At 35.3% G+C, this 14,210-nt stretch overlaps 1 protein-coding gene across 5 annotated transcripts in view; it reads right to left on the bottom strand.

Moving 5' to 3' along the window:
• Positions 1 to 14,210, bottom strand: part of PDE1A (phosphodiesterase 1A) — a 164,118-nt gene that overhangs the window by 40,040 nt on the left and 109,868 nt on the right. For all 5 annotated transcript variants that reach the window (XM_010713529.3, XM_010713528.3, XM_010713532.3 and 2 more), the window contains 2 exons: positions 12,818 to 12,931; positions 87 to 269 (listed from right to left, as the gene is read on the bottom strand). In XM_010713529.3, the coding sequence (XP_010711831.1) occupies positions 87 to 269; positions 12,818 to 12,931 (297 nt within the window). The remainder of the gene's footprint in view (positions 1 to 86; positions 270 to 12,817; positions 12,932 to 14,210) is intronic.

The following is a 14,210-nucleotide window of genomic DNA, read 5'->3' as shown; positions in this document are numbered from 1 at the left end:
AAGACTTGATTCAGGCTCATTCCACCTTTTACAATAGACTCTGGTTAAATGTAATACTTGCCACAGTAAGAAAACAGAGCTCTCACCTTTCTACAAAAATCCCAGCCTGTACAGCATGCACAATGCTTCGAAATTTGGGCTTTTCTTCAGGTCTCCTCTTCACTATTCCCATTTCCCTTGTGAATGTAGAAGCTAACCAGTCTCGCACTTCCAGCGGGACCGAATCCGACTGGATGTCTGAGAGTTCATCCTCAGTGTCCAGAAGCCTCCTACAAAAAATTAATAAAAGTTAACTGAGAATATTATGGACAGAAGCAAAAGGAGTATGGACATACAAACAGCTATCAAAACTTCATTTAATAGAAGCAAATGTTGTCTGTAGAATTAACTCAGTGCATTATTAAAGGTCCTCTCTGATAGACATGCCAAGGCCTTGAGGAAGGCAGGAACAGCAAGTTGCTTCCCTCCTTCCCCTGTTCACATCCTAGAATGTATAAGATGCTCAAAAAAATATTCAAGGAAAGGTAAGTAAAAAGTTTTCCACAAAGATGTCACAGCTTTGGTGGACTGAAACGTAACAATGACTTATAAAACCCAGTGAATGGGCTTCAATGAACATGCAGTACGTGTGTTCACTGCATTATTCCATTGCTATAAAAGCATTAATGAGAATGAATTTTTCCTGCTTTCAGATCAGTACTTCTATTGAAGGGTTGGTAACAAAATCATGACAATATTATTAAAAAATTGGACTACAAGTTACTGGTTAAGATCTTAAATCATTTAAATGCTTAGAAAAGCTATGTATACCTAATGCAGGATAGAAAGTCTTTAAAAGGAACTTCACTTAAACAGAACCAGAGATCAATTCAGTTAGAAGAAACTACAATATTCTCCTAAAACAGATTCAACATTCAACAGTCAAATTCTACAATTCTACAGATCTACCAGAAGTAGGATCACTTTTTTCTCACCCACATCACTCAGTCTTCTTTGTTTTTTTCTAGAAGTAAATCACCTATTTATTCTCATAATAAGTTTTCCTTCATCAATTGTTCAAGAAACTCCAGAGACAGGATGATTTGAACATATGTAAATCATGCCAACCTTTTAAAACATTTTATTAAAACTAGGACAAGTTGAATTCCAGACATGATCTGATTACATATATTTATTTCTCTGGAGATGTCTTTCTGAAACTGCTCAGGTCTCCATGAATTGAACACAAAGCAATGGTGGACAAAGTATTTTTAATTGTGAATTTCTTATATATAACTCCTGATTTTTCCTCCTATTTGTGCACTCCTTCTTCATATATTCATATCTCTTCATCACTGTTTTGAAATCCTTGCCTAATCTAGGTCTTCTATGGCATATAGAGGAACTGAACAAAAGCGCAGACTATGAGGAAAACCCTGAATACAATACACTTCCAAGGAACCTGCACATAAATCTAATATTACCTGAGGGATTAGGGGGTGGCGTTCAGTAGGAAAAACGATGCAAGACATGTTACGTAAATTATTTGAGAACACTGGAGTATCGCATATTTGTGCTCATCCGCCCTATTCTCAATTTCAACAGCTCATCTGGTTGGCAGGACATTTTGTGGAACTTCTTAACCAGGATTAAAAAAAAAAAAAGAAAACCGTCTCCCCACAACAACACTGCTTACTGAAAGAACTGGTTCCTATTTTTCAGGGATACAAAATTGTTAGATTACAAACACAGAACACAAGAGAAACAGAATAGACAAGGATGATGCAGTTTTTCTGGCAGTGGGGAACTGGTCAGAGGTGAGTAATTTAATCTGGAGGAGAAGGATTCGTGCAGAAGAAAGGACTCAGGCAAATCATCTTGCAAACCTGAACCAGGTCTGAGACTGCCAAGAGGTCAAAAGCTATAGACTGATTTTATTTCCCAAATTAAAAACTGTTATAGTCCACTGAAATCTCTACTAGAATAACACCATTCTTAAATATCCCATACACTTCATAAATATGAAGTATACATTAAATATCCTGGACAGATCGTTACTTTTAAAATTTTTTTTCAGGATTGGCATTTGATGTAGTATAAACAGGAATACGCCTTATAATTTCTAAAACATTTTTCTAACTATTGAAAAGACAAGAAATTATTCCAGCAATAAAAAGACCATTGGCAGAGTCTGCTGCAGGAATAATCAACATCTTGTAGCACAAAGAACACTATGCTAGTTTGCTGTGATCTGGTGTAGATGTGAATTTGGGACCACATCCCGAACCAGTGGAATATGAATTAAGGCTAGCAAGACACACTTCAGTTTCTCTAACCTTTTCTAACATTCATTTGTAAAGCAGGAGGATTATTCAGTCTGTATATGATAATGAAAGGAGTTACTTTATGAAGACTGAACAGAGAAATCAGAATTTGAAGAAAGTGTTTATTTAATCAAGATTTTTTGTTTGGTTTCTTGAACATCCAGGTTTTTTCATGACACCAGTCCTTTGTAATGAGAGGTGACTGAACTATCTTTTATGAGAGTGACAGGTTAAACCTGTGTCTCTGGTTCCTGCTCAGGTAAGGAAAAAAGGCAATTGTAACAAAGAATGATGTTGTAAACACAGTCCTTTGTACCAGCTCCTACAGATCCCTTGGATTAGAACACATTCTAACATATACCTTAATTACTTCTCAGTGATAATTGCTTTCTTTCAGAAGCTTGAATGAAACAGCATTTAAGGAGAGGAAGCACGGAGTGGTAATTGTCTATTTTCTGCAAGTCTGTACATCTTCCTGACCTTTTGAATAATACAATTCACATAAGGAAAAATTATTCATGGCATGTGCATTGCTAGAAAAGTTACTTTTGTCTACTTGGACCAAAAAAGAAACTATGTTCCATTACATTTCCACAGGTGTGGATAGCATACATATTCCATCTTGCAGATCCTGCAAAATATATATTCAATTGTTCATCTTTTATTTACTGATTATGAAAACACTTCAGCTGTTTATTGATGTGTATATAACGTATGTGTTTCACAAATGTCTGCCTTGTGACATAAGAACTTCATATTGTTTTATCAATACTTTTACTGACTTGCAAAATGCACACATAAATTTTACTAGAAGTAAAACAAAGAACTTTCAGCAAAAGTATCAGAAATCACAGGTATTAACAAGAAGTACTAACAAGAAGTATTTCACTACTTACTCTATGTAAGTAGCAAAAATTAGCTTTTACATACAGCTAGGATGAGGTTTTGATTTTGATGCATCATTTTTTTATTATTATTATTTTTGACACAGATATTGGTTTTGTATTGCATTTTGAATCTTAGATGCTGGCCAAGATTCTAAGCGTGTAAATCATTGAAGTGAACATACCAAGAAGATGATCAAGCCCATTTTCCTACACATCTGTGCCTTTTACTGTCACTTCTGTTGCTCAAAACTTAACAGAAACAAAGACTGGCTCTTCCAGAAGGCTTATGATCACATCATTTCAGTGCAAACACTGAGCATTGTCATCATTGCTTTGAACAAGTTTTACAATTCAACATTTTTTATAACTACTGGGAAAAAAAAGTAATGATCAGAAGCATACGTTGAGAATATTTTTATTCCTGAGCATTTAAATTACTGGCCTTTTAATGTGTATCTGCTTAGAACTGATAGCTTCCAAGAGCTCCAGTAAAATCAGTGACTCAGTAGGCAGCTACTGGTGCTTGGGTTTTGTATATTGAAAGTTATTCTTCAGATAAAAGGAAAAAATATATTTATAAATTCTCATTCTGCAATTCTATTATTATTAGAATTCTTGCTCTAACCTTCTGCTTCATGAATCACAGGTGAATATGTAAATTACTTTTATAGGAAATTATTTGGGATGCCTTTACGTTAAAAAAGAGAAGAAAAAGATTAAATAGTACCAGAAGATGAGGTCAAGACAGAGATAAACACTGCTAAACCATTGATCTTCTTTCCAAATACTACAGAGTTTTTTGTAAGCTTTTGCAATAAAAAACTTTGCGTATGTTCAAAAATGCCATTGGATAAATTGATGAAGAAAATAATAAGTGATCTCAACTGCTAAATAGAAGGATAGAATCTCTAGGAACTATTTGGAATGGAGCAGTTGCAAGATCCATAGTCTCATTCCCCAAACCAACCTGACTGAAGTGCTGAGATGGTTGGTATTTACTTTCTGTGTTAGAGCTACACAGTTGTTCTCATAACTGAACCTCAAAGTAAAACTGTAGTAAGGCAAATACCACTGAATTGCAAACCATGAACTCCAGTTCAAATTAAACTTCAGTTTAATAAAACACATATTAATTTACCAAGGCACATAATTTAGCTTTTTCTCCCCTAAACTTAAAAATGCTAATAAATGAATATAGCAGACCAACAAAAAACACATTATCTGTGGTATACTTGGAATTGGCTCAAACACTTCCTAAATAAGACCATTACCCCGACAACAAATTGGAGGCTGAAGATGTGGTTGGGTGGAGGGGGCCCTGCAGAGATAGGACAGCCTTGCCCAGTCCCAAACTCTCATTTGCAGCAGTTCAGACTGTAAACTTGTCCACTGCAAACTTGTTGCAAACTTACTGACAAACTTGTGATGGCAGACCCCACATGAAAGCAAGCCTAAGAGAAGTTCTGGAGGGCTTTGAGGCTTCAATACTTTGAAGCTTCTAGACAAGCACTCTCCTAGACTGAGGACCTCCCTGTTGGCTGGACAAACACTGGAACCTAGACTGGTCATCTCTTTGTCTGTCTCTCACTCTGTCTCTCTCTCCACACTCCACCCTCCATCTCTCTCCTTTCTTTTTCCCCTGTAAAGGTGGTAAGTAATACAACATTTATTTGAATTTCTTATAAAATCACATAGTTTACCTGTGCATCTTAGACAGATATAGTTGTAAGAGTGCCAATACTTTTAAGATAATTGTAGTACAGAGATTCTCAATAAAATTGATGACTGTGTTTGGACCTTGAGTATCGTTTTACCTTAACTTAACAAGGGGGATTTGCAAATCTGGTCACCACGCAGTCTCTTCACAGGTGGCTCGTGACAATGAAGAAAAATGCTCTAACACAATGTGTGCCACAGAAAGTACTCTTTCTTCAATATAAAGTCAGAATTTCAGGGTTACATGCACTTATTTTGCCCATATATCATTAGCCTATTAAGCACATGCAATGTGTGGAAGAGATATGTGTGGGAAGAAGAGGGGGAGGCTTAGGTTATTTAATTCTATTCATTCCATGAGTGGAGCTCCCATTGACAGTTGTGGGAATATGTAAGATATGGCCCATGGCATTTCAGCTTAGCAGTCAATTAATACTGCAGCCTTAGTAACTAATAACCTGATTTTCTTGTCATAGTACTGTGTTTTTCTATCAAAAGTAATTTTTCAAAATTTAAGCAGTGATCATTTCTAGCTCTTTTTTCATTTAATCAGAAATTTAAATATAGTAATGAACAAGTCAGAAGAATATTTCTTTTCCCTTAGGAATATATCAAATGTACCATGGAGAAGAAGATGAAAAAGCAAATGAAAAAAAGAAAAATTAGATAATAGCTGAGGAGTTAAAAAAAACACACCAGTGCCAATCAGTCATTCTACTTAACTGAGATGGTGAAAGATTTCAAAGAACACAGATGAGCATTATGTGATCCAGGGAAAGGATGAGAGAAGGAAGTATTAGCTCTTTACTGCGTAGCTAATTAATCAAGCTAATGATCTAGCCAGTAAATTAACCAAACTCCTCTTCTAGGTCTAGAAAAAGACCTAGAAACAGGTAAAGAATTTATAGCCCAAATAGGCAATTCACATTTTTCCCAATTATTTGTGTCTCACTATCTTCATGAATGAGCATGAATCAATATCTTTAATCAGTATTTACATCCTCATAGGATGGTACAATTTCCACTTACTTTCAGTAAAAGATTAACTTGGGTACCAATGAAGATTAAGCAAACAGCAAAAATGACTCTGGCCCATTACAGGTATATAAAAATCTTTCTAAATAAGTAATGAACCAATCAACATGTTGCACAATTAAAATATTTAGCATATTCTTCAAAAAACTTGTCCTCAGATTTAGAACTTCAAATTAATTGTTGCAATCTATTAATTAATTACAGCAAATGTCAAAGACTCTGGATGAAGTACAATTATTATGAAAGCAGATAACTAATGGGTGAAGGGCCATCATCACTGGAAATATTCAATTTTTGATAGGTACTGCCTTTCAACTATCTTTTCTATACAGAAATGCAGACCTAGCCATCAAATAGTCTTAAAATTCAGGTCACAATATCCATTATTTAAAAAAATATTATGTTTCAGGAGTATATCTGTTACTTTATATATTTTCCTGTTTTTGATCAATTGCTTTAATTCCAGAAGCTCTGTAGAACAAGACCTACAGCAGGGCATGACTCTCAAATAAATTGACATCAATCACTTTGAGATATAAAAATTCAATAACTTTCTGAAAATGTAGTCAGGCCATTTATTAAATGACTGAACTGCTCTGCAGAATTTTAGTCAAAGTTAACAGATTGTCAGTAACTTTAGATTTTATACATAATTTTGATGCTGTTTTAAGTTTTCCTTTCAGAAAAGCCCTTGGTTTAGTACAAAAGCCTTTGGAGGTTTATTTTAAATTTTACACAGCTGGAACACACTGAATTACTCTCACCACAATAAGCTTTTTTTCTCAGTGATTTCTAAATATCACTTATAGAATCACTTAATAGATGAACTGAATAATTTTCTTCATACGACATATTTATTAATGACAAAGCAATGTATATTTAATGACGGACTGGATACGGAGGACAGCAATACACACTCATAGCAAGCTTGTTGGATCATGAATACTTAAGATTGATTTAACTTCACGCTTAAATAATTGTCCCTTTCAATTTCCCCTCCACTAAGTAATCTCAGACAGGAGTCATAAAGTCCAGTTTTTTAATCTGGCAAATAATTACCAAATAGGGCATCCCATTCCACTTGTTTTATTCTTGTAACAGTAGACTGATTACGATTCACAAAGTCAACTTAGATTTGGTACCTGTGAGTGGGACTGGAAGGCAAACAGCCCTGTAATGTCAAGCAATCAGCTCCTGCTGTGATGCTAAGCAGCAGCTGCTCTATGCTGATATAGTGGTAGCTTAGAGCCTTTTAACGCTAATGTGAAATTAACTTGTGAAAATGAAATAATAAAGAAATGCATAAGATGGAGCCTTCTCTGAGTTGCATTCTTGTTTAAAATATAGAGAAGCTGCTAAATCCATATCAATGGCCACAACAAAGTGAAAAAAGACACAAGGGTTTCAAATAAGTATCCAAGTCATTTATTTTGGGAAATATTAATTACTAGTCTCAGACAGAGCAGCTGCCATGGGCTCGGTCTGTTGCAGTACTGAGAACAGGCAACAGCCTCTTCCTGCTTGCAAACGTAACCAAAGCTGTGCGCTGAATTGGCTACACTGACTGTTCCTCACCTTGGAATCTCCAGGAAGCGGGGGAGAATGTCACTGAGTTACTGAGCTGCTGCTAAGTTCCATTCGTGGTCTCATCACGCAGAGCTCTGTGAGCACCAGCAGCTAGCCAAAACTGGGCTCCTCTCCTCTCCTTTAGATTCCACATGACAGATACACAAGTGTGTGTTCCCATCATAAATACCTCTGTGGTGTGTTCTCAGGGGACACGTAGATGTTTGGTGATGTTGTTAACTCTAACTCTTGCAAATGGCATAGTCGCTGTTCAGAGCTTTTCCCTGCTTTAAGGCTGGCAGCAGCAGAAATACTTGGTGCATTACTGGAGCAGTGCACTGGAAATTCAGTATGGTCCTAGGTGTATAGAACAACTGCAGACACAAAGACTGGATTTAATGACTTCCTGTTTCACTAAGTTTATGCATATTTGAATGCAAACATTTTTAAATAAGGGGTTTTTCCTCAAAAAGACTGCTGTGTTTACTTTATGGTATCACTGAAATACCTCCAGCACTTCCAGATCTCTCATGCAAAAAGACGACATGTATTATTACAACACCACTTACCCATAATGAGATTTCCTTTCTGCCTCGAGAGTGTGGCAATTACTTGTATTTGTTATTTTTTCTTGATGAATCAAAGAAAGATGCTCAAAGCAATTGCTAGCTATATAAAACACATCTCATTCATATATTACTGAAATGTGAACTCATCTAAGTCAAAAGTTTTCAAAAGGTTGAAGTCTTTTAGAAGGGTATTATACAGTATAAAACCAACTGATATCTATGTATGGAATTGAAACAACACAGATAAATATCTTCCTGAAATCAAGTCTATTTTCTAAAATATTAAAGCAGATGAAGTGTAAAAATAAAACTTTTAATACGAACAAAAAATTCTGACTTTATCCAGAATAACTTAAAACCATTTTCCATAGTAAGTTTAAATTTTCAGGGTTTTTTTTTGGCTTTCAAATACTTTTTTTTCTTAATTTTGTCATTTCCATCTACATTTTACTTGACTTATTTTCTTCTCACTTAGCACAAATGAAGAGCTGTGTTTACAAGGAACGGAACAGCTGTCCTCACTGGATTATCAGGCTGTATTTATTCCCTGTTCGACTCTAAAAATCCTTCTTCCACTACCTCAAGCCAAGTGTCAGGTACGAACGGAGAAAATTCTGCAAGACTTGTCAGAATTATTTATAACACCTTTTGAGTAAGTCTGAACTTCTTCCACAGAGATCTGTTGAGGGGCTGGAACAGTGAGAGGTTCACAGATTATTTTTAGCTGACACTGAGCCTCCGCTCCAGTGACCAAAGTGCTAGTTTTCTTTCAAGGAAGTGTCTCGTGTGGCTTACAGTTATTCAGTACTGACAGATGCAGCAGTCCTAAAAACTGTTTGATAAAGAAGCTTGTTAGTTAACATGGGGCCACAGATAATTAAGCTCAGAGAAAAGCAACACTTACATATATCTGATTTCTCTCCATTTTCCAGCTTCCCATCAGCTCAGAATCTTTCATACAGGATACTGAAAATCACTACCCCAAATCAATTTTTCATAATTTGGGGATGCTATTTCTACTATCTGGCTAGTTCCAAAGGAGTCTGTTCTCAGAACACTGTAATTAAAACCTGTTGTGTTACCTCTCTGCCTTTTCACCAACCCAACTGCATATATTTTTTAGAAGGAGTTTGTACGGATATGTGTACCCAGTTTTTAAAACACTACATTATCCTCAGATCAGAGGCCACAGCAGAGAGCAACAGAACAGCAGAGAAGCAAAGTAAAAGGACCCGAGGAAGGTGCTCCTTACTCAGCTAAAGGGTTGGAATTCTATAGCCCATTTCAAGCTGATGGTTGTATGCTAAATGAAAACTTAAGGCGCTGCCAGTTTGCACATATTTGCATGTCCATATACAACTTTATAGAATGAAACAGGCCTTTCAATCAAAATAAATCAAATCTCTCTCTGTTCACTGTTATTCCTAATCTGACTATGGAGATACTTTAGAGGGCTCTCTCTCAACTGCTGTTAATTTCCCAGAAAATGGGGGAGGAAGAGAACATCACAGACAGGATCCAGTTTTAGGTGTCTGGATGAAGTTGAGGTCTTCTTGGATATGTAAGCAGTGGTTTAGTAAAATACAAAATATGATTCTTTTAATGTGAGTTGAGTACTCTGTACTGAACCTTTTGTTCTAAATCTGCAATACTTTGGACAACAAGACATCATTGCATTTCCTATATTGTAAATCAAATCTCAGGATTTTTTATTTTTTTTTAATGGGAAAGTGTCAAAATTTAAAACAGTAGTACAGATAGTATTTTACAATGAAAAAGTGGAAACTCAGCCTGTACTCTTACCATAAATTTAACACAAGGTCCAAACAGTGCACCATTCTAAATCTGAATGTAACAGAGATTGCATTAGTCCAGAGACAGAAAATAAATTCAAAAACTATAAACCAAAATGGACAATATGGAATATAAAGTACTAAACACTAAAAATAATAGAATAAAAGTTGAAGAATTGGTTTCATTAAAGTTACTTCATTTTTAACTGTTATGCATGCCATAAGTAGCATGGGCAAGGAAAATTGCTTTACATTTATAATACTTTGGAAAAATAGCTGTAGGTATGGGAGGAAATACATAATCCATATGCTTAATGTATATATATAGAGAGAAAATGATAACAAAATCTGGTAGGCCCATGAGCTCAGTTTGCAGTTGTGTTGGAGAAGAATACATTAAGTTACAACAAAACTAGACACCTGTCTCAGTTTTAATTAATTTCCTTTATGACTTATTATAATGAAAAATCATATTGTTCTGCAAAATATGGAATGCAATTAATAAATAAGATTTCAAGCTAGATATCAGGAAAAATTTCTTCTCAGAAAGAGCAATGAGGTATTGGAATGGGCTGCTCAGAGGTGGTGGAGTCACCATCCCTAGAGGTGTTCAAGAAAAGGGTAGATGTACACAGAGGGACCGGCTTAGTGGGCACAGGATGAAGGTTGGACATCCTGTGGTCTTTCCCAAACTTAATGATTTTTTTTTGAAAACATCTAAATAATCACCATTATGAGATCATAATGCTCCTAAGGTTAAGAAAATAGCCTGAGAATGACAAAAATCTTCTAGACCACTATAAAGCTAAGTATATTTATTTTCATTTGGGCAGTTTAATAATCTTGCCATTAGGTCCTATGAGGGCAATAAACTTATTTAAAGAGTTTCTTACAGTGAAAATAATGCACCTGCTGCTGCTGAAGTCTAAGCATTTTCAGGTGTACCAGAATTCTCTGCATATGAAATTTCTGTTACTTTTCTTGATACTCCCACACGGAGCTAGAAAGACTGGGTTCCTCATTATAATGATACTATTTGTTTCAATAAAGGCCTTATTTTAGAAACTAAAATTTTTCACAGTCCTGGTGCTACTACTCAGAAAGAGCTATGAGTACTTCACCCAATCACCTAGGAGGTGCATGGAAGGAGTAATTACATCCTTGCTCCCAACTGACTGTGCAGCTATGACACAGCTCCATGATTGTTCATGCAAAATACATGAAGTTCTATACACTGGTGATTTTAGGGTATTGCACAATGCAGAGGTGAGGATCCAGATTTTCCAAAGCTTCCTGAGAACCTGAGCTGCGTCAACAGAATTTACATTTAGAACTATTACTGGAAAATAATGGTGCTATTAAGGTAATACACGCTCGAAGAGAAGTGTGCTGATCATTTCTTTATACATCTCCCTAAGAAATTTTATCAGTTTAACTTCAAACTATTTTAAATCCACAAACCAGTCCTTGATACAATCCAGTACAAAGGAAGCTTGATTAACTTAAATCAATTAGCAAAACTGAAATAATTATATTTGTAATGGTATATAAATGGAATTAACTACGACTCAGCTGCTCCGGAAGTCTCCTCACTTATCACAGTTTTATCGTCTTTTACAGAACTGGACAGGCATTAACTCTAAGAGCAGGACACCAGCAGAAGTGATTCTGCTAGCCTAGTCTGTAGTACAATCTGGGAGAAATAGAGCATTGGTACCAACTTCATTTGCTATTGTTTTCATCCTTCTGTTTCCAAATGTTTATGCTTTATATTGCCTAATAGTTGATGCTCCAAATTACAAACCAGCAAGGTTTGATGTGTGAATCATACACATTAAAGGAAAAGAAACTGGAAAAAGTTAGACCTGCAGTTTATGCACAGTATCACATTTGCAGACTTCCAAGAAGAGAGGATGAGATAGCTAGGTCTGTGCAATAATTAGTATGATGGCAGAATTCCTAAATGTCAGATGGGACTGAGACTAGACATAGCATGCGTGCTCCAGCAGTATCGAAGAGTGTTTGGCAGACTGAGAAACATTCTCAGAAACATTCTCATACAAGAACATTCTGCTTTGAAAAAAAAAAAACTAAGCACGTTGAGATGAAATTGTAAGTTAGCTAGCTAGCATCAATTATAATACATATCTTAAAATGTTTTCAGGAAGAACTTCTACTTAGGAGTTCCAATTTCATTCAAGTCAACCCACATTTAAGAAGATTGCCATTAATACTGCCAGTAACAATAAATATTAACAAATAATTAAATACTATAAAATAAATCACAACTTTTCATTAACTTAAGTGTTAGTGGTCAGATTATAATACCCTGACTCATATCTGTGAGCATTTCATTCCCAAACAGCTCATTTTTTGTGTGACATAGTCCTCAGTATGATTATCATGGTGTGACCTTTGTGCGAAAGAAAATCCATCATCCATCATTCAGAAATGTCTTATGACTTTATACTCTGAACATCTGGCAAGTGAAGATGACAGAAACTAAGCAACTCCTCCAGATGATGGTTACACCTGATCTTCGGAATTATAAGTGTTTTAATCTTGTCACTAAAAAACCTAAAAGCAACCAATTATTCTTCTGATTTGCAGAGATCTTCAGTTCGCAACATTTACAACCGTATGCAAAAGACTAGATTTGTAAAATGTAACTCCCAACTGCTCTTGCTTTTCTAAACTATAAGAGGGGAGGTTTAGATTAGATATAAGGAAGAAATTCTTTACTCAGAGGGCGGTCAGACACTGGCACAGCTGCCCAGAGAATCTGTGGGTGTCTCATCTCTGGAAGCATTCAAGGCCAAATTGAATGGGGCCTTGGGCAGTTGAGCTGGTGGGGGGCAGACTGCCATAGCAGGGAGGCTGGAACTATGTGATCTCTGATGTCCTTTCCAACTCAAACCATTCTACGATTCTATTCATGTCAGACTCACCTGGTTTCATCAATATAAACCGCCTCCAGCACAGATGCTGCATATTCAATGTTCTTCTTTAAATCCACCACATTGATGTCACCTTTCTCCAGTTGCTTCACCAAGCATCTTAATCTGTGGAAAAAAAAGTGTATATATGTCAGCACATTGCTTATTTCAAATTTTAGTTACAGCTTCTTCCATCTGGAATATTGGAAGCAATGCAATAGCCACTGCGAAGAAAGAGACCTCCGATGCATGTTCTGTCTTTTTCTTTTAAATCCACTTTGAGAACACACATAATTGTTCACACATAATTTTTCATTCTTTACAGCTTGTCAAATATGTAAGGTCCATTAAGAGAAGACAGTAAGTTAGAGAGGACTCGCTAACTATGATCATAGGTATTTTATATTAATTTGTGACACTGCTAGGATATTTAAGTCTCCAGTTTTGTTTAAACAATAAATAAAGCTTTGCAAGTTTCATACATGGTTTTTCCTTGCTTAAGAGTTAGGTTATATTTTTAATATCCACGACACATGGACTTTCCTTCATTTTAATTACTTTATTTTTATTTTGGCCTCCAGTATATTTTTGCATCAGAATATGAGCTAATGTGGAGCTCCACTGCTCTGTGTTTACAGAGAATTCATCATTATACCAGAAGAAAGGTGGTGCCCATGGCATTAGAAAAATCCAAATATTTTCCCAAGTGTGCTTTTACTTTTAGTTTTGAGAACATTCTTTTACATTACAAACATGGAAACGCCCAAAAGAGATTTTGTAATGCATGGACTCATGCCTCTATGGCAATAAACTTGCATAGACATACTACTTGAACATCAGATTCCTCCTAAACTCTTTGATGAGAACACTTCTGACAGTGCTCAGCTTAACCATATGGAGAAGTCAAAACACTGCAGAGAAATAAAAAATTATCAGTAACTCTGCAGAGCTGTGACAAAAAAGATGTTTAGAGAAGTATGGATATTTTCTTCTTTCTGTGCAAATCTCTGAGCTGAAATGATTTACAGTTTTGTAACATAAAAGGCAAATTCTTGTAAAGATATATTATTACTTTTATAATAAAATTATTTTAACATTTATTATTTTAACAATTTTGATGGGATAATCCTTTTATGTTATGAAATGTGAAAAAAATTGTGAAATGAGCATCTAGTTCAGAAGTCTGTTGAAATTAATTGAATTGAAAAAATTGAAATTAGTCATCTAATGCTGACTACTTTGAAAAAATCTATAACATCTAACACACAATATAAATATAAGCAATACAAAATTAATAGAAATAATGAATAGAAAAAAATAGGTAAATGAAATTATGGCAGACTTATGTCCATTTATTTTTATTAGCATATAAAATATTTGATTCAACCTAATTAAAATGTATGAT

This window comes from Meleagris gallopavo, chromosome 7, assembly GCF_000146605.3.
Source record: "Meleagris gallopavo isolate NT-WF06-2002-E0010 breed Aviagen turkey brand Nicholas breeding stock chromosome 7, Turkey_5.1, whole genome shotgun sequence".
Lineage (NCBI taxonomy): Eukaryota > Metazoa > Chordata > Aves > Galliformes > Phasianidae > Meleagris > Meleagris gallopavo.
This window is presented reverse-complemented; position numbering and strand designations above follow the sequence as displayed.